This window comes from Panicum virgatum, chromosome 3N, assembly GCF_016808335.1.
Source record: "Panicum virgatum strain AP13 chromosome 3N, P.virgatum_v5, whole genome shotgun sequence".
Lineage (NCBI taxonomy): Eukaryota > Viridiplantae > Streptophyta > Magnoliopsida > Poales > Poaceae > Panicum > Panicum virgatum.
In genome coordinates this window covers 53,644,762-53,670,818 of record NC_053147.1, presented here as the reverse complement: position 1 = coordinate 53,670,818, position 26,057 = coordinate 53,644,762, and the positions used below count along the sequence as shown (strand labels likewise).

General features: G+C 50.0%; 1 protein-coding gene and 1 pseudogene across 1 annotated transcript; one reads left to right on the top strand and one right to left on the bottom strand.

The window, feature by feature from the left end:
* Positions 1-8,006: 8,006 nt before the first annotated feature.
* On the top strand, positions 8,007-10,795 carry LOC120667892 (the record flags this gene model as incomplete). Its single annotated transcript, XM_039947881.1, has 5 exons — positions 8,007-8,103; positions 8,299-8,630; positions 8,870-9,136; positions 9,209-9,343; positions 9,836-10,795. Coding segments are annotated over 5 exons (1,791 nt in total), but the record flags the coding sequence as incomplete, so codon positions are not given.
* Positions 10,796-21,213: 10,418 nt separating this feature from the next.
* On the bottom strand, positions 21,214-24,876 carry LOC120666182 (annotated as a pseudogene).
* Positions 24,877-26,057: the final 1,181 nt, after the last annotated feature.

Genomic DNA, 26,057 nt, shown 5'->3' with positions numbered 1-26,057 from the left:
AACTGGATGGTAATGCTAGTGTACCCCAAGTAGAGTAGGAAAATGATGACGGCGATGGATCCAGCGCTAGTGATGAGGAAATAAGTGGTGATGAGGAGTATAGGGATGGGTCAATGGGTTGGGCTATTAATAACGGTGATGCATGATTTAGTTATACCGCTGAAGAGTTGCGGATGTTGAAGCTATCCCACGTTGAAGTCCCAGCGGTTTCAAATGCTAAGGATCTTAGCAGGATCCATAGAGCCATTTGTGACTCATATATTTTTGAAAGCGAGTCTATAATTGATAGTGACAGTCCAGAGATTCGCAAGGGCATGAAGTTCAATTCACTTCCAGAGTTGCAGTTTTTTTTGGCTGATTATGCAGTGCGTCATCATCGTCCAATGTGGTTCATTCGGACAGGAGAGTACGGTACGATGTGCTATGCAAGCAGGGGTGTAACACCCCTGTGTTAATCGTCCTGCTAATCCCGAGTTAATTCGCTAATCGCGGACTCGAGTTCGTCGTTAGCGTTAATCGGGTTCGCATAGTAATCCTTATTTTAGCCGTGTTCGATCTCGTTTTTGTCCTTGATCTGAGCTCCGAATCAACTTCCGCCCAAAACGAAAGTTGTAGATCTTTTAATCCTCTACAACTTTTATTTTGGCCAAATTTCAAGTTCCTATATGAAAATTTGAGTTTCAACTGGTCAAACTCGGGCTAAAATCATTAAACGAGCAAACAGTGCCCCTCCAGTGCTCGACACTGTGCCCCGACGCCCATACCGCCGCTGGTCGCCGGCGAGCGGCGCCACGCGTCGGCAATCCCGGCGATCCACGACGTCTGAGCGCTGCTCGTATCCTCGCGGACGCCCTCGAACCTTCCTGCCCCGTCCCGTCCTCCCCTTCCATCCCCATCCTCGAGCTCGTGCGACCCGAGTCGAGCAGAGTCGCCGCCGTTCGTCGCGCCGGCCACGGCTCGCCGGCCCGCCTCGATTCGTCGCACCCCGAGCTGCGCAGCTTCGCCGTCCACCCACTCCGACCACCCACGAGCACGGCCGAGCCCCTACTCCGACGAATCGAGCCGCAGATCGCCCCGACCGCCATTGCAGTTCACCGGAGCTTCGCCTCTCCGCCGACGACCTTCCTCCCGGCCACCCTCCGCCCCAAATCGAGCCGTGGTGAGCTCCTCGCAACCCCCTCCTACTCTCCAACCCCCTCCCCGGCCGAATCCGCAGCCGCCGCCGCCGTTTTGCCTCGCGCCGCCGCGGAACGCGCCGCCACCCTCACTGCGCACGCCGCCAGCCCTCCCTGCGCCTCCCCGTGCGCCGCCTCCGTGTGCCTCTCAGCCACCCGCCGCCATGGATCGCTACCCCGCCGCCTAGCCCTGCCTCCACCGCCGGCCGGGCCGGGAACGGCCGTGCGCCGCCGCCGTCTGCCCCTGCCCCGCAGCTAGCGCGCTGTGCGCGCGCCTCCCCTGCGCCGCCGCGGGCGCCGGCTCCGCCGAGCTGCCTGGGCCGCGGGCGGGCCGGGCCGCGCCGCCGGCGAGCAGCGGACGGGCCGGGACGCCGCCGCCGCCGCGGTGCCGGCCGCCCCGCCGGCCACGGCCGTGGCGCACGGCGCGTGTGAAACAGAGGAGGTGGGGGGCGGGCCTGGGTCCCTGGCAAGTGGGGCCCAGCTGTCAGCCCCCCTTTTTATTGTTTTCCTTTCATTTAAATGGCTGAAACCTTCCAAAAAGTGTAGAAATTTGTAGAAAAATCCAAAAATTGCAAACCCAATTTTGTTAGGTTTCTAAAATCATGATCTTCAGAGGAAAAATAGCTGTGCAGGTCTTTTGTTACTTTTGCTCTGCTGAAAATTCGGTTTGCGTTAAACCTAGTTTTTTTATTACCGGTTGTTCTAGGGCTCTAAAATTTTTGGAAAATTCGCAGTGGCTTACTCATTTCATGTATAGTCCACTGTAAAAGTTTCATGACCTGTTTCTATGCACTTTTGTGTAGATCTAATTATGTTCCTTTTACCTTGCTAGGGTTAGTTAATTGCTTTGTTAGCAGCAGCTTTCGTTGGAAAATTTTGTGAGGCATGCTGTACTGTTTCCGCTTGAGCTAGTTAGTTGTGTTGCTAGATCTTGTATGCAAGTTAGGTTTTGCTTTTATTTTGCCTTAGCTATGCTTTTTCCTATTAATGAGTTAGTTAATTGTTTCTTGCTTGAAACTTTAGCAAAGCTAGTTCTGTCTCACTCCTTGCTGCTCTAAGCAAGTTAGTAGTAGTTGTTTTGGAAGAAAGCACTTCAGGCTAAATGTTTGAACTTGGTTTCGCATCGTAAGCACCTATGCATTGCTCTGTGTCCTAATGATTGCATGTCATATTTTATTCGTGTAGACGTCGCGAACGAAGCTGTCCACGAGCTAGTTGCTGAGCCGGTCCAGGAGCCACGAGCAGGAGAGCAGCAGGAGGTCGCCGTTGAGCACGCTCCAGCAGACTTTGTTAACCCTGCTGACCTGCAAGGCAAGCCCCGGAGCATAACCATAATTTAAATTATTCAATGTTTATTTAAGTATTTGTGCATTTAAGTTTTAGGATTTATATGAAACCCTAGTATGCATGTTCTCCCTAGGTACCGTGGGCCTATACTAGTATGCAGGTGTCGATAGAAATGCTCTGCTAAATAGGATTTCGGTAGAAGTCGAGTGATTACTGTCACTCGCGAGTTTAGGATCTTGATCTCTTAGTTTTGGCTTAGAAATGAATTGTTGAGTAAAAAGAAATGGAGACTGGGCGGAAATGAGTTGGTTTTGGTATGGAATGGATGGAAAGTAAGCTCCGCCTGTGTCAATTGAGGACCGTTCCGTTGTTGGCAGTGTTGACTGAGTTTGAACAGTACTAACCACATGCCGGAAGTAGGAGGTAGTTGAAACCGGTAAGCTAATTACCTGATTTGCAATGATACTCTGAATCGCGACCTGCTACTCTGGGAGTGGGATGATGGCGGGTGTTGGAGTGTATGTCGCCTCCTATTTCTCTGGGAGTTCGCTGTGAGGGACCCTTCACCCGGGTTTTGGCAGGCGTGATTCAGACGTGGGGTGATGATGGGAACAGTTGACGTGTGTGGCCCGACGGGGTTTACGCGTGTCGTGTGAGTTAGGTCCACCTTGCAAGGTTAAATCGGATCGATTCGCCGTCTCTCTCGGTTAAGAGAACCTTGGTCACTTTGTCACATCGTAGTAAGAAAGTGGAATGAAAATGGAATGAAAAAGACTGGTTTGGAAGTTGCTGAAAGATAATCGGTTCCACCATGTGTGCTCTAGATGATTAGGCGAATGTAGTTAATACTTGGTATACTAAATGGAGCTAAAATATTGAAAGTAAGGATTCACTTCTAGCAGCCTTTCAGCAAAAGAACTCCAGAGCCAAAAAGCTTTGCATGTCTAGGTAATGGGCTAAGTATACCCAGAGTCGGGTAAGCCTTGCTGAGTATTAGTATACTCAGGGTTGTTGTTGTAACCCTTCTGAGCAGGTTGTGTCCCTGCGGACTTCGAGGAGATCTGTGCGTCCTAGATTGGACAGCCGCTTCCTCCGGGTTGGGCTGTCGAGTGGGCCCTGTCTTCCCCGTGAAGACCGGGCAGGTTGGCATCACATCAGTGGGCAGGATGTGGAGCTCACCTTGTATCGTCGTGGCTATCGTAGTGTATTTCGAGCTCAGTTTTAAACTTCCGCTGTGTTTAAAACTCTGTCGTTTGTATTAAGACTTTTATGTAAAACCTGTGTTGTAAATTAATTTGAAGATTTCTGTGTGCTGGTAACACCTGTGCTCGTCTTCGTACGGGTCTAAGTGCAATTGTGATCCTGGAGTACAGTAGTTTAATCGGGATTTTACCCGACAGCCTGTCAGGTTACACCGTTTTAAATGCACATAACTTGATTAAGTATTAAGATGATGGTTAGTGCATTTAAGCCGGTTTAATTTGGACGGTGCTGCTACAGCTGGCATCAGAGCTCTAAATTGCACTGGGGTGATTACCTTGCAACGATTTCGGGTTTTCGAAAAGTTGACGCTAGATGCGCTAAGGAATAGAATAGATAGTTCGTATGCCCTAATTATGTAATTAAGTAGGTGGCAACTAAGTATCTATTTTATTCCAGCACTTCCAGCTTTTACTTTCTGTTAAACCTTATTTCGGTAACGACGCACCTCCGTTAAGGTAAGCAAGGTAAGCATTCTTGGTAGTCCTTTAGAATAGCCCACGTGTTTCATACGTGCGCGGGTCCCGTATGATGAGCATACGAGGAGGTGATAAGGCTCAATTCAAACGAGCCTGTCGCTATCTGCCGCCTGATATGGAGTTCGGATTTCATGCCGTGTGATTGTGATCACGGCCATTTCGTAAGGCAATGTTACGAGATGTAAACCTGTCATGCGGTTGGCCATGACCGTGACCCTTGGGACACGTCTACCCTTGGAAGTTCCGTAAGGCGAGTGTACGGGAAGTGAATACGTTGTTATGACGTATGCAGCGCTGCCCATTCAGCGTCGAACGTCTGGGTGCCATCTCTATAGTGGATGGTAATGTATGTGTGAATATGTGGGAAACTGCATATGCGTTACCCGTGTGGCGTAAGACACATGGGGGCCGTTCGTGTGTGCTGGCACGAAGGGTCCAGAAATGGATAATTATATCTGTCTCTGTGTTCTTCTACAGGAAACTAACCACGTAAGCGCGTTATAAAATCCTTGATCGTAGGAACGACTAGTCTATATATAGGGAGAGTACGTAAATGTGCCACCGATTGTCCGCGTTTACCATATTTTGGTACTTGTTTGGGTGAGAAACGCTAGAACGTGGCATGCATCTTGCATCTTGCATTCCTGAGTTGTTGTTTGTCTTGTTACTTCGGTTGCGCTTCACAAAAATTTATTTGGATCACCATGTTTTTACTGTGAGTTCTTTAAAAATTTTATTTGTGTTGCGTTGCCAAATTAAATTTGTTCTTTTGAAAACTGTGACTTACGTTAGTGCTATGTGTTCTTACAGATGGCTAGCTTCACGCACGTGATCGTGGACGCTGAGGGTTGGGCGCACTCCAATGCCCTCCACACCGGCCACTTTCCTCGTCTGTTGTGGCAGATGCTCAGGGCGTTTGACTACACTGAGCCCCCACAGTACTCCGGACACGAGTCTAGCTTGCTGGGCACCGAGCGCTGTCAGATGATAGTGAAGATTCCTGCTTGCCCTGCTCGCTTGGAATGGGACTCGTGGTAGCTCACAGTGTATGGTAGGAAGCTGGCAGACTCCTGGGAGATTGCAGCTAGGAAAGCCATTGAGGAGTTCTCAGAGAAGCATAATGCAGAGGTGATAGATACTCCTTACAGTGTGTTTCCTCTGAAGGATGAGACTACTCAGGCCTATGCAGATCGGGTGAACCGCAACCTGAACTACATGATGCCCGACTACAATGTCAGGACAGCACTCTCGTTTAGCTACTCAGCTTTGAACAAAATGTATGAGCAGCTTCGCGAGGAAAATGCGATATGCAGGAGCAAGGCTCGAGAGGCTCACCTCCATGAGCAGCACATGATTGGTACCCAGGACAAGATCAAGACCCTGAAGGCCAAGTCCAGAGCGAGGAAGATCAGGATTCAGGAGTTGCAGGAGGAGCTGGAGAACAGGACTCAGATGGTGCAGCACCTTGAGGGGCAGCTTCAGCAGGCCCAGGAGTGGATTGAGGACGCTCAGGCTCAGGTGCAGGCAGCAGCAGCAGAGATGGAGGCCAAGGCAGCAGAGGAGGAGCCAGAAGAAGAAGAAGAGGTAGAGGACCCTGAGGAGATCGAGGGAGTGTCTGGAGTCGAGTCGGGACCTGGGACTCCGTGAGGACGCAGCGGGATAGTGTTGATTCTCCCCTTGCAGTGTAGCCTAACTGTAGGATAGTTGGGTAGGATGACCAACATAGTGCTCTAGGCTAACCTTGGGTTGAGAATTCTTTTGTGGCTCGGTAGTTCGAGTCATGTAGGATAACCCCTTGCTAGTATGGTGTGTAGCCGGGTCGTGCAAGACCCTTCTTTTAGTAGTGGTGTGTTCTCGGGTCGTTTGTGAACCCTTCTCTAATGTTAGTTGGTTTGCAGCAGGGCTTTGGTAATGTAATAGCCCTTGTTCCAGCTTAAGCAGCGTGGCTGCTTAATGTAAATTTTACTCCCGTAATGATCTTTTCTGTCAGTGCGTGGAATTTCAGCTTTGAGTTGCACTTTGACCGTCTTCAAATCTGAAATTTTGTTGAGCGATGTTTAGTATTGCATACGTTAGAGCTACTCTGGACGAAACGTGTTGAGTTGATGCGCTATCAACCAAAGCAAGTTAGTTTATCTTCCCTTGGTGAACCATATCGCGAGGGGAAGGATTCATACCGTGTGTTCATATTATATATGCACATTCTTTAAATTGCATGAATTAGTCCTGATAGCGAAATGGCTAACCAGGGGAATGATTATTTTTGCAGATGGGTGATAATCATGACAATGAGAATCACGAGGCACTGCCCCAACAACCTCCCTCGTTGGCTCAAGCTGTTGCAGCTCTTATCGCTGACCGCAACGAACAGACGGAATTGATAAGGCAACTGGTGCAATCCCAAGTCAATGCCGGCAGAGGTCGACATGCTCCCCCGTTAGCACCAGCAGAAACTGACTATGTCGGTTTTCTGGCCACCCAGCCACCTCTGTTCCATAAGGCCGATGATCCCCTTGAGGCTGATGCCTGGATTCGCACCATTGAGGATAAGTTCAGCATCCTCAATTGCACAGAGATGGACAAAGCCGCCTTTGCAGCGCAACAGCTACGAGGACCTGCGAAAATATGGTGGGTAAATCACAAGGCTCTACTTCCCGCTGGTACACGTCTCACCTGGGATGAGTTTGTGGCAGCTTTTAAAGCCCACCACATCCCGACCAGCTTGATGAGGAGAAAGATGGCAGAGTTCCTAGCCCTGAAGCAAGGGAACAATACTGTGCTCCAGTATGCTCAGACTTTCAATCAGTTATCCCAGTATGGCGGTTTTCATGTGGATACTGATGAGAAGAAACAAGATTGCTTCAGAAGGGGACTTAGCACAAAGCTTCAGGACAAGCTAGCCCTCACCACATGCAACAACTTTACCGATCTGGTTAATAAGGCCATAACGCAGGAAGATGCCACGTTGGCGCACAAAGCTGACAAGAAGAGAAAGGCACCTGCGGGATCCTCCAGCAATGCACCCCAGAGATACAAGCTGGTTCAGACAGGGAATCAGCAGACTTCAAACCATCCTCCACAGCAGGACCGTTGGGTCGCTAGACCACCACAGCAACAGCAGCAGTGGGCACCCCGTTTTCCGATACAGCGGCAGAGGCCTTTAATGCCACAAGCTCCACGCCCCAACAACTACCCATGTTACAATTGTGGTAACCTGGGGCACTTTGCACGTGACTACCGTCTGCTACCTCGGCAGAATAACTACAAGACTCCAGCGCTGAGTCAAGGTTCCAGCCAGAAGGATCAGAAGAAGAAGATTGTACCTGCCAAGACTGGTCGTGTGAACTACACTACTCTGGAGGAAGTTCCGGAGGGCACCCAAGTGATGGCGGGTATGTTCTCCGTTAATCACTGCCCTGTTACTGTGTTATTCGATTCGGGAGCATCTCATACCTTCATCAGTCAAGCATGTGTAGCACGGCTTGATTTGCAAGTAAACCACATGATAAGAGCTTATATTATTCATACACCGGGCACACACTTAAGTACCAACCAATTCGTTCGAGGTGTGGCCCTTGACTTGAACGGGACGATTTTTCCGACTACAACCATTGTCCTTCCAAGCCAGGGGATAGATGTCATACTTGGAATGAATTGGATGAAGGAACATGGTGCTACCATCAATACCTCCTCTCGTGTTATTCAGTTAAACTCTTCCACATATGGTTCTATGGATATTCATCTTTCCCAGCATGCAATTCCAGCCACTGTCATATACCACCTTGAAGGGAAAATTCTAGAAATAATTCTGGTGGTTTGTGAATACCTTGATGTGTTCCCGGAAGACTTGCCAGGCATGCCTTCCGATCGGGATATTGAGTTTGTCATTGAGTTACAGCCCGGTACAGCACCCGTATCTCGAAGGCCATATCGAATGACTCCGAGTGAGTTAGCTGAATTAAAAATCCAATTACAAGAGTTGCTGGATAAAGGCTATATTCGACCGAGCACCTCACCTTGGGGTTGCCCGGCTCTGTTCGTAAAGAAGAAAGATCACGAACTAAGGCTATGTGTGGATTATCGACCGCTGAATGCAGTCACCATCAAAAACAAATATCCACTCCCTCGTATTGATATTCTTTTTGATCAACTAGCCGGAGCTAAGGTATTCTCAAAAATAGATCTTCGATCTGGCTATCGTCAGATAAAAATCAGACCGGTGGATATACCAAAAACAGCCTTCTCTACTCATTATGGGTTATACGAGTATTTGGTGATGTCCTTTGGATTAACCAATGCTCCAGCTTATTTCATGTACCTCATGAATTCGGTATTCATGCCGGAGTTAGACAAGTTCGTCGTGGTCTTCATTAATGATATCTTGATCTACTCCAAGAATGAGGAAGAACATGCTCATCATCTTCGCATAGTACTTCAGCGTCTGAGAGAGCACCAGCTTTATGCCGAACTCAGCAAGTGTGACTTCTGGCTGAAGGAAGTACCATTTCTCGGTCATGTCATATCTGCTGAAGGCATCTCTGTGGATCTAGTAAAGTGCAGGATGTACTCGATTGGGAAGCCCCGACTTCAGTTCCTGAAATTCGCAGTTTCTTGGGCTTAGCTGGGTATTATCGAAGATTCATCCCAGAATTCTCCAGAATTGCAAAGCCAATGACTGAACTTCTTAAGAAGGGTGTCAAATTCTATTGGAGTGCTCAATGTGAGGAAGCTTTCCAGAAATTGAAAACACTTCTCACTTTGGCTCCAATCTTGGCCCAGCCTGATACTACAAAACCATTCGATGTCTACTGTGATGCCTCGGGCACAGGACTTGGCTGTGTTCTGATGCAAGAGAACCGGGTGATTGCTTATGCATCTCGATCGCTCAAGCATCACGAAGAAAACTATCCCACTCATGATCTTGAATTAGCAGCTGTCGTCCATGCTCTGAAGATCTGGCGACACTATCTTTTAGGTTCATTGTGCAATATCTATACCGATCACAAGAGTCTCAAATATCTTTTCACTCAAGCTGATTTGAACATGCGTCAAAGAAGATGGCTTGAGTTGATTAAAGATTACGAGCTCGAAGTGCATTATCATCCAGGCAAGGCAAATGTGGTTGCCGATGCGCTAAGTCGCAAAGCTCACTGTCATTGCATTTCAGCTATACCATTAAGCGAGTCTCTTTGCTATGAAATGGAAAAGCTGAATTTGAGTATTGTACCACATGGCACATTGGCCCATCTAGAGCTTACTCCTACTCTTCGCGATCTCATCATAGCAGCACAAAAGCAAGATAAAGGGGTGAAGGAAATTCAAAGAAGACTATCAGAGGGAGATCCTAAAGTGAATTGCTTCCACCAGAATACTGAGAATGTGTTATGGTTCAAGCACCGATTAGTGGTGCCTAAGAATTTTGAGCTCAGAAAACAAATTCTTGACGAAGCCTATACTTCACGACTATCAATTCATCCGGGTAGCAACAAGATGTACCAAGACCTGAAGCAACGATTCTGGTGGACTCGGATGAAAAGAGAAATTGCCAAGTATGTGTCAGAGTGTGATATCTGTCGAAGGGTTAAAGCCAGTCATCTCAGACCAGCTGGAACTCTCCAGCCCTTGAATATTCCAGAATGGAAATGGGAAGATATAAGTATGGATTTCATCGTCGGCTTACCTCGAACTCAAAAGGGTTATGACTCTATTTGGGTTGTGGTCGACAGGCTAACTAAATCGGCACATTTTCTCCCAGTTAAGACGACGTACTTGACCAAGCAATATGCGGAATTGTACATGGATCGCATACTATGTTTACATGGTGTGCCAAAGACTATCATTTCCGATCGAGGAACTCAGTTCGTTGCTCGTTTTTTGGAGCAATTACATGCTTGCTTGGGAACGCATCTTATTCGCAGCTCTGCATATCACCCTCAAACAGACGGCCAGACCGAGAGGATAAATCAAATTTTGGAGGATATGCTCCGTGCTTGTGTCTTGACCTATCCACAGAAATGGGATCAATGTTTGCCATTAGCTGAATTCTCCTATAACAATAGTTATCAAGAGAGCATCAAAATGGCACCATTTGAAGCATTATACGGTCGTCGATGCCGTACACCTCTCAATTGGTTTGAAACCGGAGAAAGAACAATCTTTGGGCCCGACATGGTTCAAGAGGCCGAAGAACAAGTCCGTCTTATCCAAGCCAACTTAAAGATTGCACAGTCTCGACAGAAGAGCTATGCGGATAAAAGAAGGGATCCACTCGTCTTTAAAGTCGGTGACCACGTCTATCTGAAAGTCTCACCTTGGAAAGGCGTGCAAAGGTTCGGAATAAAAGGAAAGCTAGCTCCCCGCTACATCGGTCCATACCCAATTGTGGAACGATGCGGTCCGGTGGCTTATCGGTTGAATCTTCCAGTGAATCTTTCTGTAGTTCATAACATTTTCCATGTGTCACAACTCAGATTGTGCCTTAGAGTTCCGACGGAAGCTGTTGAAAGTGACTCGATTCAATTAGAGTCTGATCTCACCTATCCTGAGCATCCTATCAAGATTATTGATCGCAAGGATCGAGTTACTCGTCGCACCACCAACCGATTCTACAAAGTTCAATGGAGTAATCACTCCGAAGATGAAGCTACTTGGGAGAAGGAGGAATTCCTGAGATCCAAGTATCCGGAGTTTTTAAACGCTCATCCAGGTACTACATCTTCGAACCTTGTCGCCTTGTACTTTCTGTCGTGTGTGAATCTCGGGATGAGATTCCTTTAAGGGGGGAAGGCTGTAACACCCCTGTGTTAATCGTCCTGCTAATCCCGAGTTAATTCGCTAATCGCGGACTCGAGTTCGTCGTTAGCGTTAATCGGGTTCGCATAGTAATCCTTGTTTTAGCCGTGTTCGATCTCGTTTTTGTCCTTGATCTGAGCTCCGAATCAACTTCCGCCCAAAACGAAAGTTGTAGATCTTTTAATCCTCTACAACTTTTATTTTGGCCAAATTTCAAGTTCCTATATGAAAATTTGAGTTTCAACTGGTCAAACTCGGGCTAAAATAATTAAACAAGCAAACAGTGCCCCTCCAGTGCTCGACACTGTGCCCCGACGCCCATACCGCCGCTGGTCGCCGGCGAGCGGCGCCACGCGTCGGCAATCCCGGCGATCCTCGACGTCTGAGCGCTGCTCGTATCCTCGCGGACGCCCTCGAACCTTCCTGCCCCGTCCCGTCCTCCCCTTCCATCCCCATCCTCGAGCTCGTGCGACCCGAGTCGAGCAGAGTCGCCGCCGTTCGTCGCGCCGGCCACGGCTCGCCGCCCCGCCTCGATTCGTCGCACCCCGAGCTGCGCAGCCTCGCCGTCCACCCACTCCGACCACCCACGAGCGCGGCCGAGCCCCTACTCCGATGAATTGAGCCGCAGATCACCCCGACCGCCATTGCAGTTCACCGGAGCTTCGCCTCTCCGCCGACGACCTTCCTCCCGGCCACCCTCCGCCCCAAATCGAGCCGTGGTGAGCTCCTCGCAACCCCCTCCTACTCTCCGACCCCCTCCCCGCCCAAATCCGCAGCCGCCGCCGCCGTTTTGCCTCGCGCCGCCACCCTCACTGCGCACGCTGCCAGCCCTCCCTGCGCCTCCCCGTGCGCCGCCTCCGCGCGCCTCTCAGCCACCCGCCGCCGTGGATCGCTACCCCGCCGCCTAGCCCTGCCTCCACCGCCGGCCGGGCCGGGAACGGCCATGCGCCGCCGCCGTCTGCCCTTGCCCCGCCGCTAGCGCGCTGCGCGCGCCCCCCCCCTGCGCCGCCGCGGGCGCCGGCTCCGCCGAGCTGCCTGGGCCGCGGGCGGGCCGGGCCGCGCCGCCGGCGAGCAGCGGGCGGGCCGGGACGCCGCCGCCGCCGCGGTGCTGGCCGCCCCGCCGGCCACGGCCGTGGCGCACGGCGCTCGTGAAACAGAGGAGGTGGGGGGCGGGCCTGGGTCCCTGGCAAGTGGGGCCCGGCTGTCAGCCCCCCTTTTTATTGTTTTCCTTTCATTTAAATGGCTGAAACCTTCCAAAAAGTGTAGAAATTTGTAGAAAAATCCAAAAATTGCAAACCCAATTTTGTTAGGTTTCTAAAATCATGATCTTCAGAGGAAAAATAGCTGTGCAGGTCTTTTGTTACTTTTACTCTGCTGAAAATTCAGTTTGCGTTAAACCTAGTTTATTTATTACTGGTTGTTCTAGGGCTCTAAATTTTTTGGAAAATTCGCAGTGGCTTACTCATTTCATGTACCACTGTAAAAGTTTCATGTCCTGTTTCTATGCACTTTTGTGTAGATCTAATTATGTTCCTTTTACCTTGCTAGGGTTAGTTAATTGCTTTGTTAGCAGCAGCTTTCGTTGGAAAATTTTGTGAGGCATGCTGTACTGTTTCCGCTTGATCTGGTTAGTTGTGTTGCTAGATCTTGTATGCAAGTTAGGTTTTGCTTTTATTTTGCCTTAGCTATGCTTTTTCCTATTAATGAGTTAGTTAATTGTTTCTTGCTTGAAACTTTAGCAAAGCTAGTTCTGTCTCACTCCTTGCTGCTCTAAGCAAGTTAGTAGTAGTTGTTTTGGAAGGAAGCACTTCAGGCTAAATGTTTGAACTTGGTTTCGCATCGTAAGCACCTATGCATTGCTCTGTGTCCTAACGATTGCATGTCATATTTTATTCGTGTAGACGTCGCGAACGAAGCTGTCCACGAGCTAGTTGCTGAGCCGGTCCAGGAGCCACGAGCAGGAGAGCAGCAGGAGGTCGCCGTTGAGCACGCTCCAGCAGACTTTGTTAACCCCGCTGACCTGCAAGGCAAGCCCCGGAGCATAACCATAATTTAAATTATTCAATGTTTATTTAAGTATTTGTGCATTTAAGTTTTAGGATTTATATGAAACCCTAGTATGCATGTTCTCCCTAGGTACCGTGGGCCTATACTAGTATGCATGTGTCGTTAGAAATGCTCTGCTAAATAGGATTTCGGTAGAAGTCGAGTGATTACTGTCACTCGCGAGTTTAGGATCTTGATCCCTTAGTTTTGGCTTAGAAATGAATTGTTGAGTAAAAAGAAATGGAGACCGGGCGGAAATGAGTTGGTTTTGGTATGGAATGGATGGAAAGTAAGCTCCGCCTGTGTCGATTGAGGACCGTTCCGTTGTTGGCAGTGTTGACTGAGTTTGAACAGTACTAACCACATGCCGGAAGTAGGAGGTAGTCGAAACCGGTAAGCTAATTACCTGATTTGCAACGATACTCTGAATCGCGACCTGCTACTCTGGGAGTGGGATGATGGCGGGTGTTGGAGTGTATGTCGCCTCCTAGTTCTCTGGGAGTTCGCTGTGAGGGACCCTTCACCTGGGTTTTGGCAGGCGTGATTCAGACGTCGGGGTGATGATGGGAACAGTTGACGTGTGTGGCCCGACGGGGTTTACGCGTGTCGTGTGAGTTAGGCCCACCTTGCAAGGTTAAATCGGATCGATTCGCCGTCTCTCTCGGTTAAGAGAACCTTGGTCACTTTGTCACATCGTAGTAAGAAAGTGGAATGAAAACGGAATGAAAAAGACTGGTTTGGAAGTTGCTGAAAGATAATCGGTTCCACCATGTGTGCTCTAGATGATTAGGCGAATGTAGTTAATACTTGGTATACTAAATGGAGCTAAAATATTGAAAGTAAGGATTCACTTCTAGCAGCCTTTCAGGAAAAGAACTCCAGAGCCAAAAAGCTTTGCATGTCTAGGTAATGGGCTAAGTATACCCAGAGTCGGGTAAGCCTTGCTGAGTATTAGTATACTCAGGGTTGTTGTTGTAACCCTTCTGAGCAGGTTGTGTCCCTGCGGACTTCGAGGAGATCTGTGCGTCCTGGATTGGACAGCCGCTTCCTCCGGGTTTGACCGTCGAGTGGGCCCCGTCTTCCTCGTGAAGACCGGGCAGGTTGGCATCACATCGGTGGGTAGGATGTGGAGCTCACCTTGTATCGTCGTGGCTATCGTAGTGTATTTCGAGCTCAGTTTTAAACTTCCGCTGTGTTTAAAACTCTGTCGCTTGTATTAAGACTTTTATGTAAAACCTGTGTTGTAAATTAATTTGAAGATTTCTGTGTGCTGGTAACACCTGTGCTCGTCTTGGTACGGGTATAAGTGCAATTGTGATCCTGGAGTACAGTAGTTTAATCGGGATTTTACCCGACAGCCTGTCAGGTTACACCGTTTTAAGTGCACAGTAACTTGATTAAGTATTAAGATGATGGTTAGTGCATTTAAGCCGGTTTAATTTGGACGGTGCTGCTACAAGGGGTGCCTATGGGGTGTATGGGCATGGATTGTTAGAGGCACTGGTCAGTGGAAAATCACCAGAGTAAGACAGCCTCACACATGTGCATTCTCGAGACCGAAACAAGTTCACGCACAGTGCATGGCATGTTACCTAGCACATCGCATTCTTGGTATTGTTCGGAAGGACAGCGACACCTCAGTTCCTTCGCTTATGGAGTCGATTTTCGGCATATGTTCTTACCGGGTGAAGTACTTGAAAGCATGGCGTGCAAAACAACATGTCTGTTGTGGGGAGATTGACTAGAGTCATATGCAAGGGTGCCCAGAGTCTTGACGGGCATGTCCCTCTACAATCCAGGGATTAGGTGGTTCATACACACGGAAAACATGATGCTTCCTCACAACGGAGTGTACAAGCACGTTTTACAAAGGGTGTTCTAGTGCTTTCCCCAGTGTGCTGAATCATTCCAGCATTGCCGACTTGTGATCCTCATGGATGCCACATTCTTGACGAGTAAATACAAGGGGACACTAATGATGGCGATTGCCGTGGATCCTGAGAGGCAACTAGTTCTGCTAGCATTTGCTTTGACCGAAGGAGAAAACAATGACAGCTGGTCCTGGTACATGAAGCTGGTGCGGCGGTATGTATTGGGTCCCTCCAGGCAAGTTTGTATGATATCTGACCGGCACCATGTTCTCCTAAACTGCGCTAACGAGCACATGGATGGATCTCCCCCTCTTGTGCACATGTGGTGCATGCGACACTTTGCAGCAAATATGTGGAGGCATCAGAAAAAGAAGGAACTAATTGGGAAACTAAAGTTGGCGCACGGAGAAAACTTTTGAAGAAACACTTGCAGATTTGGAGAAGGAAATGAATGAGACGGCCAAAGAGTGGCTGAAAGGCAAGATGGTGGACAAGGATAAATGAGCTCTTGCTTATGATGAAGGGGGAAAGCGGTACGATATCATGACCACAAACAATGCTGAGTCATTAAACAATATATTTAGGGGTATTGGGTCAAGACCTGTTGCAGGCATTGTAGAGTACTCATTCGAGAAGTTGAACGAGTACTTTGTCGATAGATGGGGTAAAGCCCAGAGTTTGTTGGATAAGGGTGAACAATGGGGACTAATAGCGGAGGAACACCTTAAGGATGCTGAGGATAGATCGGTGAACCAACTTGCAGCGCCTTACGGCCCTGAAAGAATGATTTATGGTGTTAGAAGTGCATGTGGTACAAATATAGGAGGAGAGAGTCATGGAGGACGCCTTACACCTTCCACGCTCGCACCTAATAATGGCATGTAGAGATCGAGGTCTTTGTTTCAAAAGCCCCACTTATTTGAGTCCGTACTATGCTAGGTCGTACACAATCAACATATGGGAGTCCAGTTTTGAGCCTTACCTCAATCCGTCCCAATGGCCTGAGTACAAGGGACTAGAGTACGTGCCGGATGCGTCACTATTGAAACCTAAAAAAGGAAGGAGGTGGAAGAAAAGGCTCAAAGGTGACATGGACGAGTCGCAAGGTCGGGCTAGTGCGGACTATGGCACCGGTGATTTCGATGAGGACAGGAGCTAGAACCGTTGCTCCAAGTGCCATAGATTTTGTTCTCAGTGCAAGTGTAAGAAGAAACAGAAATCGAAAAGAAAAAGAACAGCCCAACCTAACCCGAGAAAGAGGATAAGGCATAGCACACGGGGAGAGGTACATTAGTTTGTGCTTAGTATAAATAATAATTAGCAATACAAGTTTCAATAGAGGTCATTGTTACTCTACACTCGTTGTTGCAATAATATTGATTGATCGTCTATATTTATTGTTTTACTTACCATGATCATTTTAATTACTTTCGGTTCATTTTATGTTGGTTTTTACTGATCAAGTTTTGATTCTTCACTGCAGGATGGCGCACCCCACGTTCCCCCTACTGGAGACGTTCTACGACTCCAACCAGCGAGTACACGTCCTAGTTGACCATGGCGAGGTTAGTATTTGTTTTACCAAGTACTTCAATTTATATTTTTTTTGCCCTCTGACAACTCATTTGCTACCATATCAGGTGCTGCAGCCCCTCCGCGCACGTACCCACTCTCCACTTCGGTGGGATGAGCGGTATGTGCCGTACCTTCGCCGGTATACGTAGCATGCACTGACTTTTTAAGTGAGTAGGCTACTCAGAGACTAGGCTTTTCAGTCAGTACCCTTTTTAGTAAATAGGGTGTAGGAGCTAGGCTTTTCAGTGCCCAATCCTTTCATGCACAGCTACAACAGTCTTTTCATATGAATTGACGTGTGAACCAAATTGATTCCACTGGACCAAGTGCGCACCAATTCCAGAGTAGTATAAAGGGACCATCTCGTTGCTGCTGAGAAGTATAGCGAGCCATCGAAACATAAACTGAGAGAATCCATGTCGTGGATGCAAGGACCCATCGATCCGCCTCCTCCGCACCCAAACTTAGAAGTAAGAACCATATCATTCTATAGTGCGCACAATGCCCTTCCAGTTCAATTCTGGCCACCTTGTCATCATGGAGACGACGCTGTTGTACATGTCTACGAGCTTTTTGGTGATGCGGGACGACGGTTCTTCCGTTGCCCTTACTATGAGGTTTGATATATTTCACATCTATGTTTTATTTCATGTTAGCAAATTTCTGTAAACAGGTAAGAATCTAACTCACTTTGATTGATCATAGACTTCTGATTGTGGGTTCACTTACTGGACTGATGGTCCTATGGAAGTTCATGTTCAAGAATACATACGTCACCTGCACGTACTGAACCAGCAAAAGGATATAGAGATCAATATGAAGCATGATCAAATCAATCAACTTCTGATTGAGAATCAGGAGAAGTCGACGATGACCGAGCGCGCCAGGAGCGTGCCAAGAACTTGACGAGACGCTTCATGCCACCGACAGTTTCCAGACGGCGGAACTATTATGGTTAGTGGACATGGACTTCTGTGACCACATCACTGGCCAACAACCTTATGACATATTGTACTCTATCTACTTGTGCATCTCTACTTACGAATGTAATCTCAAATTATCCATCTTGTATTTCTACATCCATATTTTAGGTGTCTAGTACTTTTTATTGCAAAGCGGAATTATCCGTGCATGTAACATGTGTATGTTCTGTCAGTTGATATGTACGGATCTATGTAACATCTCATGTTGTTGCACCCTAAAATTTTAATGCAAACAATGGGTACGACCCTTCATTACATAGCACACGATACAAACTAAGTAAATTCCAAATTTCATAACCATAGAATGTTCGAATCTAGAAATAAAGTCTCATACACATAAGTTAACCACATAAATAGTCTAGCAATAAAAATAGTCTGTCACACACATAGTCCAATCATACATAGAGTCCACACATCTACAACTAAAATAACCTAATCTGAGTCACCTTCAATCAAAAGCTCATCATCTCCCCAATAATTATCATCTCCATCATCTTTGACTACAGTTTTCCCCTTCCTTGCCTCAATTTGGGAAACTATGACATCAACTTCCGCTGCATTTATTTCCCACCACTCATCATCATCTCCATCATCAGGAACGTAGTCATGGTCAGAAGCACTCTTTCCTTTGTTTTGCACTGCACTATTCCCTTGGTTATCGACTACATGTGTGTCGATGGGCAAGTCTTGAACCACTGCCTTCATTGCCTGAGTCTGAGAAGCCCTCACACGTACTTCTGCTCCGGCCAAGTCAGCCACAAGTGCTTTCATTGCCTCCAATTGTGCCTCTTTCGCAATTTTGGCTTCCTTTGCTTTCAACCTTACCGCATCAATGTCAACACCCCTTTTTAGGGCCTCTTTCCACTGAAAGTGGTGTTCCCACATTCCATTAGGGAAAACCTTTATGAAATCACATGCTCGACGTACCGCCGCATTTATCCTTTCTTCAGAGTACTGGCTTCTGTTCTTCCTCCAAAAAGTGATGAGTTCCTCTCGACATTCAAGACTAATCTTGCCCGAATTTTCATGTTTGGCTACTAAATCAAGGGCAACTGGACCAAAAAGTATCCTTTCGTCTGGAAGAGGAACATTGTGCTCACGCCTTATCTTGTCCTTTATTTCAAGGGTCCTTCTCGTCTTCAGGGGTTCGGCTCAACGACCCAAGTCACACCTAAGATCCTCCCTTCCATGAAAGATCTCCCAGTCACAGGTTCTTCCCTCCTACACAACATCAACTGTATTGGCCAACTGGATGACAAACAAAAAAGATAAACAAGCATGGAAGGGAAAATAGTGATTTACCCAAAAGAGTCCGAAAGAGTTGCCACAATACCAACCGTAGCCCAACTCTGTTGGAACGACACCCCTTCGAGCCAAAATGCCACATTTGCAACGTGGTCTTGGAGCCCTCTCACACGGCCATTTTTCCTTACCACTCTCAAATTCTTTAATTTGCTCTTTAGTGTAGTACCAGTGACTCTTGGGGTCGTAGATGTACTCCTGGAAGTCACATAAAGGCCATCCATCCTGCATGAAAAAAGGAATACGCAACATAAAGTTACTTGGTTAAATAATAGGTGATGCTAAACCAATTCAAAACCAGACCTACCGAATCTTACATGAGTGGTTAGCCTGCAACGGAAGAGTGGAGTGAATTTTTTCGGGAACTCAAGGTTGGGATGCTGCAGCTTGCAAGGATGTCCACAGTAGCAAAGGGGAGGGTTCTCCACGCGGATGCATGCTGCCGCCTGCTTTTGTTCATTGGTCATTGGAGGAGGATTAGGTGGAGGAGGCACCATCCTCTTGAACTCATTGAGTGGCTTTGTCTCATCCTTATAATGTGGGAAAAGCCGGATCCTAGCCTCAAACTTGTCTGGTCCATCAATCCATTGAAAGAATATACACGGCTTTGTGAAGTAATATGTATCCCTTCCGGCACTCATGGTGTTCATTTCCCACTTACTGAACACATATAGTAGGCTCTACCGGCTGTAGTCAGCCACCTAGATTGCTTCACCTCTGCCGGAATACCGCATTCACAATTTGGGACAGGTAGCGCAAGAGGGATAGGGGCATCCTCGCATGATGCTGTAGGATACTATATCTCAACCTTACACTTGCGTTCCGCCATCAACCTGAAGACAATGTCATTATTAGACATCCAAATAAGTTAAACTCCACTGCTCAATCCTACAATTCATATTAATCGATGCATGCGCGTACTACCTCACATCCAAAACGCGAGCAGAGAACCATCTACGTATCAAATAAAGCTCTAATCATGAGTACACTATCAACTACAATACATCCTAGAACGATGGAGAAGTATCTAAAAGTTCAACATCCTCAATCATTTTCTCCAACTCTCCATTTTTCTTAAACATACCCCGTGAAAGAACTGAGCTAATTCATCTATCTACATAGAAAGAAACTACACAAACAATTCCATGGTGCCTATTATCTATGAATGAAACTCATAATATCCTTCCCGCTACTCAATCCTAGAATACATATTAATCGGTGCATGCACGTACTACCTCACGTTCAAATCGCGAGTAGATTACCATCTACGTGTCATCCAAAACTCTAATCATGAGTACACTATCAACTACAACACCATTTCTCAAATCAATACCCAAACTCTAATCACCTTCAACCACTAATAACTACTAATGTACATGGTCAAAGGAAGAAAAAATAGGAGCATACCTTCGGGGAAGGATGGGGAACGATTTCCCCCACTCCCCCCCCCCCGCAAAACGCCGGAATTTGGGGGGATCGGGGTGGGCGGCGGCCGGTGGCAGCGCTTTTCCAGCCGCTCTGCTCGGGCACAAGGAGGAAAGAAAGGGAGGGTGGGGGGAAGGGGACCGCCGCGAGCCCTGGTCATTAGCCTTGTCGTGCCAGCCCGCATGGCGCAACAAGCATTGTCGCGCCAATGCATGTGACGCGACAAGGTGGGCCACGTCAGCGCCCACGTGGCGCAGGGCCGGCTCGCCCCGCCAGCGTGGCGGCTTTGTCGCGCCAACCGCAATGGCGCGACAAAGGCTAACTGTCGCGCCAGTACGCCTGGCGCGACCAAACGGGCTACAGCACGCAAATAAAACCGGAACGGAGTTAAACTTAAAATATTATTAAAAAAAGGTAAAATAAAAAAAATCTCCATCTTCAGTCATCCCAGTCTTGGTCGCCATCATCCAAGGCAGCCACTGTTGCCTGTGGCTGGCCTGCTGGCAACAGGGCAGTGGATGAGTGCCAAATATTAAAATAGCCCCTAGTAGCATATTAAAATTAAATAATAGTTTTATTTGACTCGGTGTCTATGTACTATGCAGGTGCATGGTAAGGGGGAAGGCCGGAGGGCCAAGATCCTGACTCAGCCTGAGGTAGCAGTGTCAAGGCTGCCATAGCCGTCTAGCAGTGGCCATGGTCTATAGGCGTCTTACGACTCATGCTTTTTGACTGGTGATGATAAGTCCACATCGCGACGGCGACCGCTAGGCGTGAGTCCGCTCCACCTCCCCGAGGCACGAGTGTCCGTGCGCGTAATCAACGAAGCGGCGTTGATCTTGCCTTCTGTGTCGGTGATCGAGTCGAGAACCACTGCAACTGCCAAGTGGAAGGCCGGGCGTCAGGCAATCGACAATTGGGAATACAATATGTGACTTCTGGATGCAATTTAGACCTCGTTTTGCAATTTAGAGAGATATTCTTAGCTAAATGAATAGCTAAATGAGAATTTAGCTAGTTTCATTTGTCTAGACTCTTGGAGATGCTTTAATTCCCAAGATCTTTTTCACAGCAGCGTGGAAGTAAAACCAGCTTACTTACACAAAGAATCTACTCTAGTTACACAATAGTTAGTTACACACTTACACGTGGCTATCTCTATTCTCTACATCGATCACAAAAGGAAACACTAGCTACAATGCCAGTCGACATGTGCTCGCCTCCGCAGCTTTCACCGGCCGCCGTGCAGCGAGCCGGCCGACATGGTCCCGCCGGAGGAGGACCACGTTATGGAGACCGACGACCCGATAAACTCGACCGAGTCGGCGCCGGAGAAGACGAGCTCCGCGTCCTCCCGGATCGCCTCCTCGCCGCTCAGGTACCGGCACACCTGCCTCATGCTGGGCCTCGCCTCCGGCCGAGCCTGGCTGCACATCAGGCCCAGCAACAGCACCAGCTTCGCCTCCTCCTCGTCATAGCTCCCCTCCAGCCGCGGGTCCACGGCTCCCAGCAGGTCGCCGCCGAGCCCGCAGTCGCGGACCCACCGCACCAGGACCACGTCCGCGTCCCCGCCCGCCGGCGGCGGCTCCACCGGCCGGCGCCCGCACGCGACCTCGAGCAGCAGCGCGCCGAAGGAGAAGACGTCGGCGGCCGTCGTGGCGCGGCTGGTGAACTTGAGCTCGGGCGCCATGTACCCGAGCGTCCCCGCCACGCGCGTCGTCGCCGGGTTCGCGCCGTGCTCGTAGAGGCGCGCGAGGCCGAAGTCGCCGAGCCTGGCGCCCATGTCGGCGCCGAGGAGCACGTTGTTGGCCTTGACGTTGCGGTGCACCACCACGTGCTCCCACTCCTCGTGCAGGTAGAGCAGGCCGCGGGCGACGCCGCCGAGGACGGCGAACCGCTGCGCCCACGCCAGCGGCGGCGCCGCGCCGAACAGGCGCGCGTCGAGGCTGCCGTTGGGCATGAACTCGTAGACGAGGAGCAGGTCCTCGCCGTGCTTGCACCACCCGCGCAGCTCGACCAGGCTGCGGTGGCGCATGCGCCCGAGGCTCGCGACCTCGGCGACGAACTCCTTCATCCCTTGCTTCGTGCCGGCGGAGATCCGCTTGATCGCCACCTCCTCGCCGGAGCGCCGCTGCCGGAGCACTCCCTTGTACACCTGGCCGAACCCGCCCGCGCCGAGAAGCTCGCTTTGCTTGAACCCCTTGGTCGCCCTGTAGAGCTCCTTGTACGGGAACCTGTGAGGGTGCTCCAGCTCCCAGTCCTCCAGTTTGTCGGCGAGCGCCGCCTTCTTCCGGTGCCAGCGCACGACGGCCATGGCCGCCGCGATCAGAGCGAGCGTCCCCGCGCAAGCCACGGCGGCGAACTTGATGACGACGAGCTTGGAAGGCGCCGTGCTCGGCCTCGGCACCTTGGGCAGCCGCCGGAGGTTGATGGCCTGTGCGGGCCCGTTGGTCCGGAAGCTCCACGCCAGGATGTAGTGCGAGCTCGCCAGCTTCCCGGTGGACGCCGAGAAGCCAACGTACATGTCCTCCTTGAAGACCGGGCGCAGGTCGAGCTTCGCGGAGATGAGCGGCCGGCGCGGCCGTTCCGCCACGGACGCCGGCGCGACGGTGATGTTGAGGACGCCGCTGCCGCTGTCTTAGTCGATCCACGCCTGGATCGGCCGCGCGCTCTCGACCGTGACGGGCACCCTGCCTCGCCGTCGCCGGCGTAGTAGGCGACCGGCTCCGACACGTTGGAGAAGAGGCTGTTGACGTCGACGCCGACGTGGTTGCCGTTGATGTCGCGCATCTCCAGGTCCAGCACGGTGTCGAACTCGACGGCGAGGACGTGGTTGGTGGCCCGGCCGTTGGTGGCCGGGCCGAGCACGCCGAGGTAGATCTCTGGGGACGCCCCGGGGAGCGCGGTGGAGGGGGCCACCACGAAGGCCAGGCCGTGGCCGCCGCCGCTCCCGACGGTCACGATGTCGAGGACGAAGGCCGTGCTGAACGACGAGGCCACACTACTACAGAAACAGCACGTAGTCCCGGTTGGAAACTAGCTTTAGTCCCGGTCGACTCCGGGACAAAAGATACTAGCTTTTATCCCGTGTGGTTCAACCGGGATCAAAAGCAATTTTAGATCCCGGATGGAATTCCTAACCGGGACAAAAGAGCAAGAAAAAAACAAAAAAAAGGGTGCTTGCTCGTCCCGCCGCAGCTCCATGCCTCCAGACCACCACCTCATTCATCTTCCAGTTCCAACTTCATCACAAAATATGTTTCAACTTCCTCATAGAGATACAATCACACTTAGAAGAAATTTAAGATTGAAGCTAGAAACATGCTCATCTCACAAGACAATCATACAACAAGAAAGTACAAATCTAATTCATAACACATGAGAACGCATGAGATTGATTTGATTCAAATCATATAAAAATTCAATAGCTCAGTCACAAACGAAAAAAATAATCACAGACAAAGGCATCACACAAGCGATGTGAAGAACAAGAAAACCAAAACATTTGAAGAAGAAAAAAAGCATCACACCAGCCAAGGGTCCGAGCGGCCGCCGCTCGCTGCAAGCGATGCCGTCCTTGCCGTGCGCCTCGCCCTTCAGCTCCGCAACCTTCCCCTTCAGCTTGGCTCCGCCGTTCGCCACTTGCCGCTTACCGCGAACTTCTCGCTCATGGCTGCAGCCGCTGCCGCATCCCGAACCCGCCGTCCGAGCCCTCGACCTGGCCTTCAGCTCCGGCAGGCCACACCATCCTCCCGCGCCACGCTGCTCCGGCCGGTCGCACCTCCCTCCCGCTGCACACTGCTCCGGTCGGCCTCGCCCCTCGATCCGGCTCCGGCGCCACCGCTCACCGCGAGCGTTGCTCGCTCGCGACGCGAGCTGCTGCTGTGTCCCGAGCTCCCCCCGTGTGCTCCGCTCGGGCTCGCCGGCTGCAGCTAGAGGAAGACAAGAGAAGGAGAGGGAAGAGGATAAGATAGAGATGAGAGGATGAGAGAGATCGAGAGGAGAGAGATACATAGATGGAGACACGCACACGGATGATAGAAAAAAGGGGATCGCTACTTTTGATCCCGGTGCTCGGCTCTAACCGGGATAAAAGCACCTCTATCGGTCCCGGTTGGTGGCTGCAACCGAGACTAATAGTACCGGTCCCGGTTGGAGCCACCAACCGGGATAATTGATGGATTTCAACCGGGATTAAATGTTCTACTCTCTACAGTAACCTAGCCAGTCTTTAGATCCGGGATAAAATCTTTATTAGTCCCGGGTCTAACAACAACCAGGACAAATGCAAAGGATCAAAGACCCTTTTTGTAGTAGTGAAAGCTGCTGCCTCCCGCCACCGCCGCCAAGGAGGCGCACAGGGGCGCTGCGGATCGCGTGGCCGACGAGGCGGTTGCTGTCATTGGTGAGCCGGAGCGCGCCGCCGCGCAGCACCGACGCGGAGCCGTCCAGGGCCAGGTCCGCGCCCGGCGACGCGTGCTGGAAGCCTTGGTAGATGAAGTCGACGTCGTTGGCGGCCGAGGAAAAGCAGCAGCAGCAGCAGACCGCGAGGAGGAGGAGGAGCATCGCGGCGGGGAGATGTCGGGCGGAGCTGGGCGCGACGACGACCATTGTGAATCCCTGCCGTACTCGTCGTAGCCTGGAATGGAGATCGAGGCGAGCATGCACCATCGGCGACGAGACGAAGCTTGTTACTACTTGCTAGCTTGTGAGGGTTGGCGGCTAAGCTAGCTAGCAACTTAGCAAGCGGGCTTGCGTTGACTTCGTCAAAACTCGAGGGGCCCACCTGCCATTGAGAGGAGTAGATACCGCGTTGACTGACTCGTGGGAGGCGGACGCAGCACAGAGTGGAGTCAAGAAGATGGGCATGCATCTGATGCGACTTCTCAAATCAAATCATGGACCGAAAGTGAAGTGATGGAACATCCTACCCATCCCATTGGCAGCATTCATCGTCCAATAATTCTTTTTTCCAAGGGCACTGCACATTCATCGTCAAGTCGTGGCGGGCGATGGTTCGAAACCAAGTACTACTAAGGAGTTGATGATGATTCGATCAGAAGACTCGTCACCGGCAAGACACGACCAAATGGATGCATGGTGCGAGAGGCCTCCTCTGGTATTGGTGGGTGCTTACCAAGGTATGGTGTACTCCTCTGAGAGCAGGGCTTATAACCCAGCCCACTGCCGGCTGAGAAAATGCCACGGTATGCAGCGGTGGTAGTGGGGCATGCAGCGGTGGCAGTGGACTCCGTTACCAATTAATGCTCTCTGCGGACGCAGCAGCCGGCATGCAGAGGGGGCAGCTGCGGTACAATTCTCTTCGCCGGTTTGAAGCCGGCGTTTCACGAGTCGGTCGCTTTCTTCTCTCTCCTCTATTCTCTCTCCGCCAACTACGATTTCTGCTGACCTGTACATCTCTCAGCCGGCTGAAGTGGCACTATAATACTTGCTCTGATAGCACATAGCAGCCTACCAGGCACACCTTGGCAGCACGGATTGGCCGGTCACCGTCGAAGTCCTTGCATTACAGGAAATGCAATGCAATATAACATCGTACAGTAGCCGGTAAACGTCACTCTCGTTTGATGCACTTGTTTGATTATTTAGGAACCGATGATATACACACAATTGTATGGCGGAATATACTACTCAGTTTGTTCTTAGCTTCGGGGCGGAGTTACACGTACATGTCTCACGGTATTTATAATCTACTGTGGATATTATTAAGAGAGCAGTCATCGCCATGTTATCACTCTCGACACCTAATTACTTAAAAATTTGATTAGAATTTGTATCATGTGATGTAGTAGAGGCATAGATAGCCATTAGCTTTACATTGTTTGTTTTTCTTGGAACTCG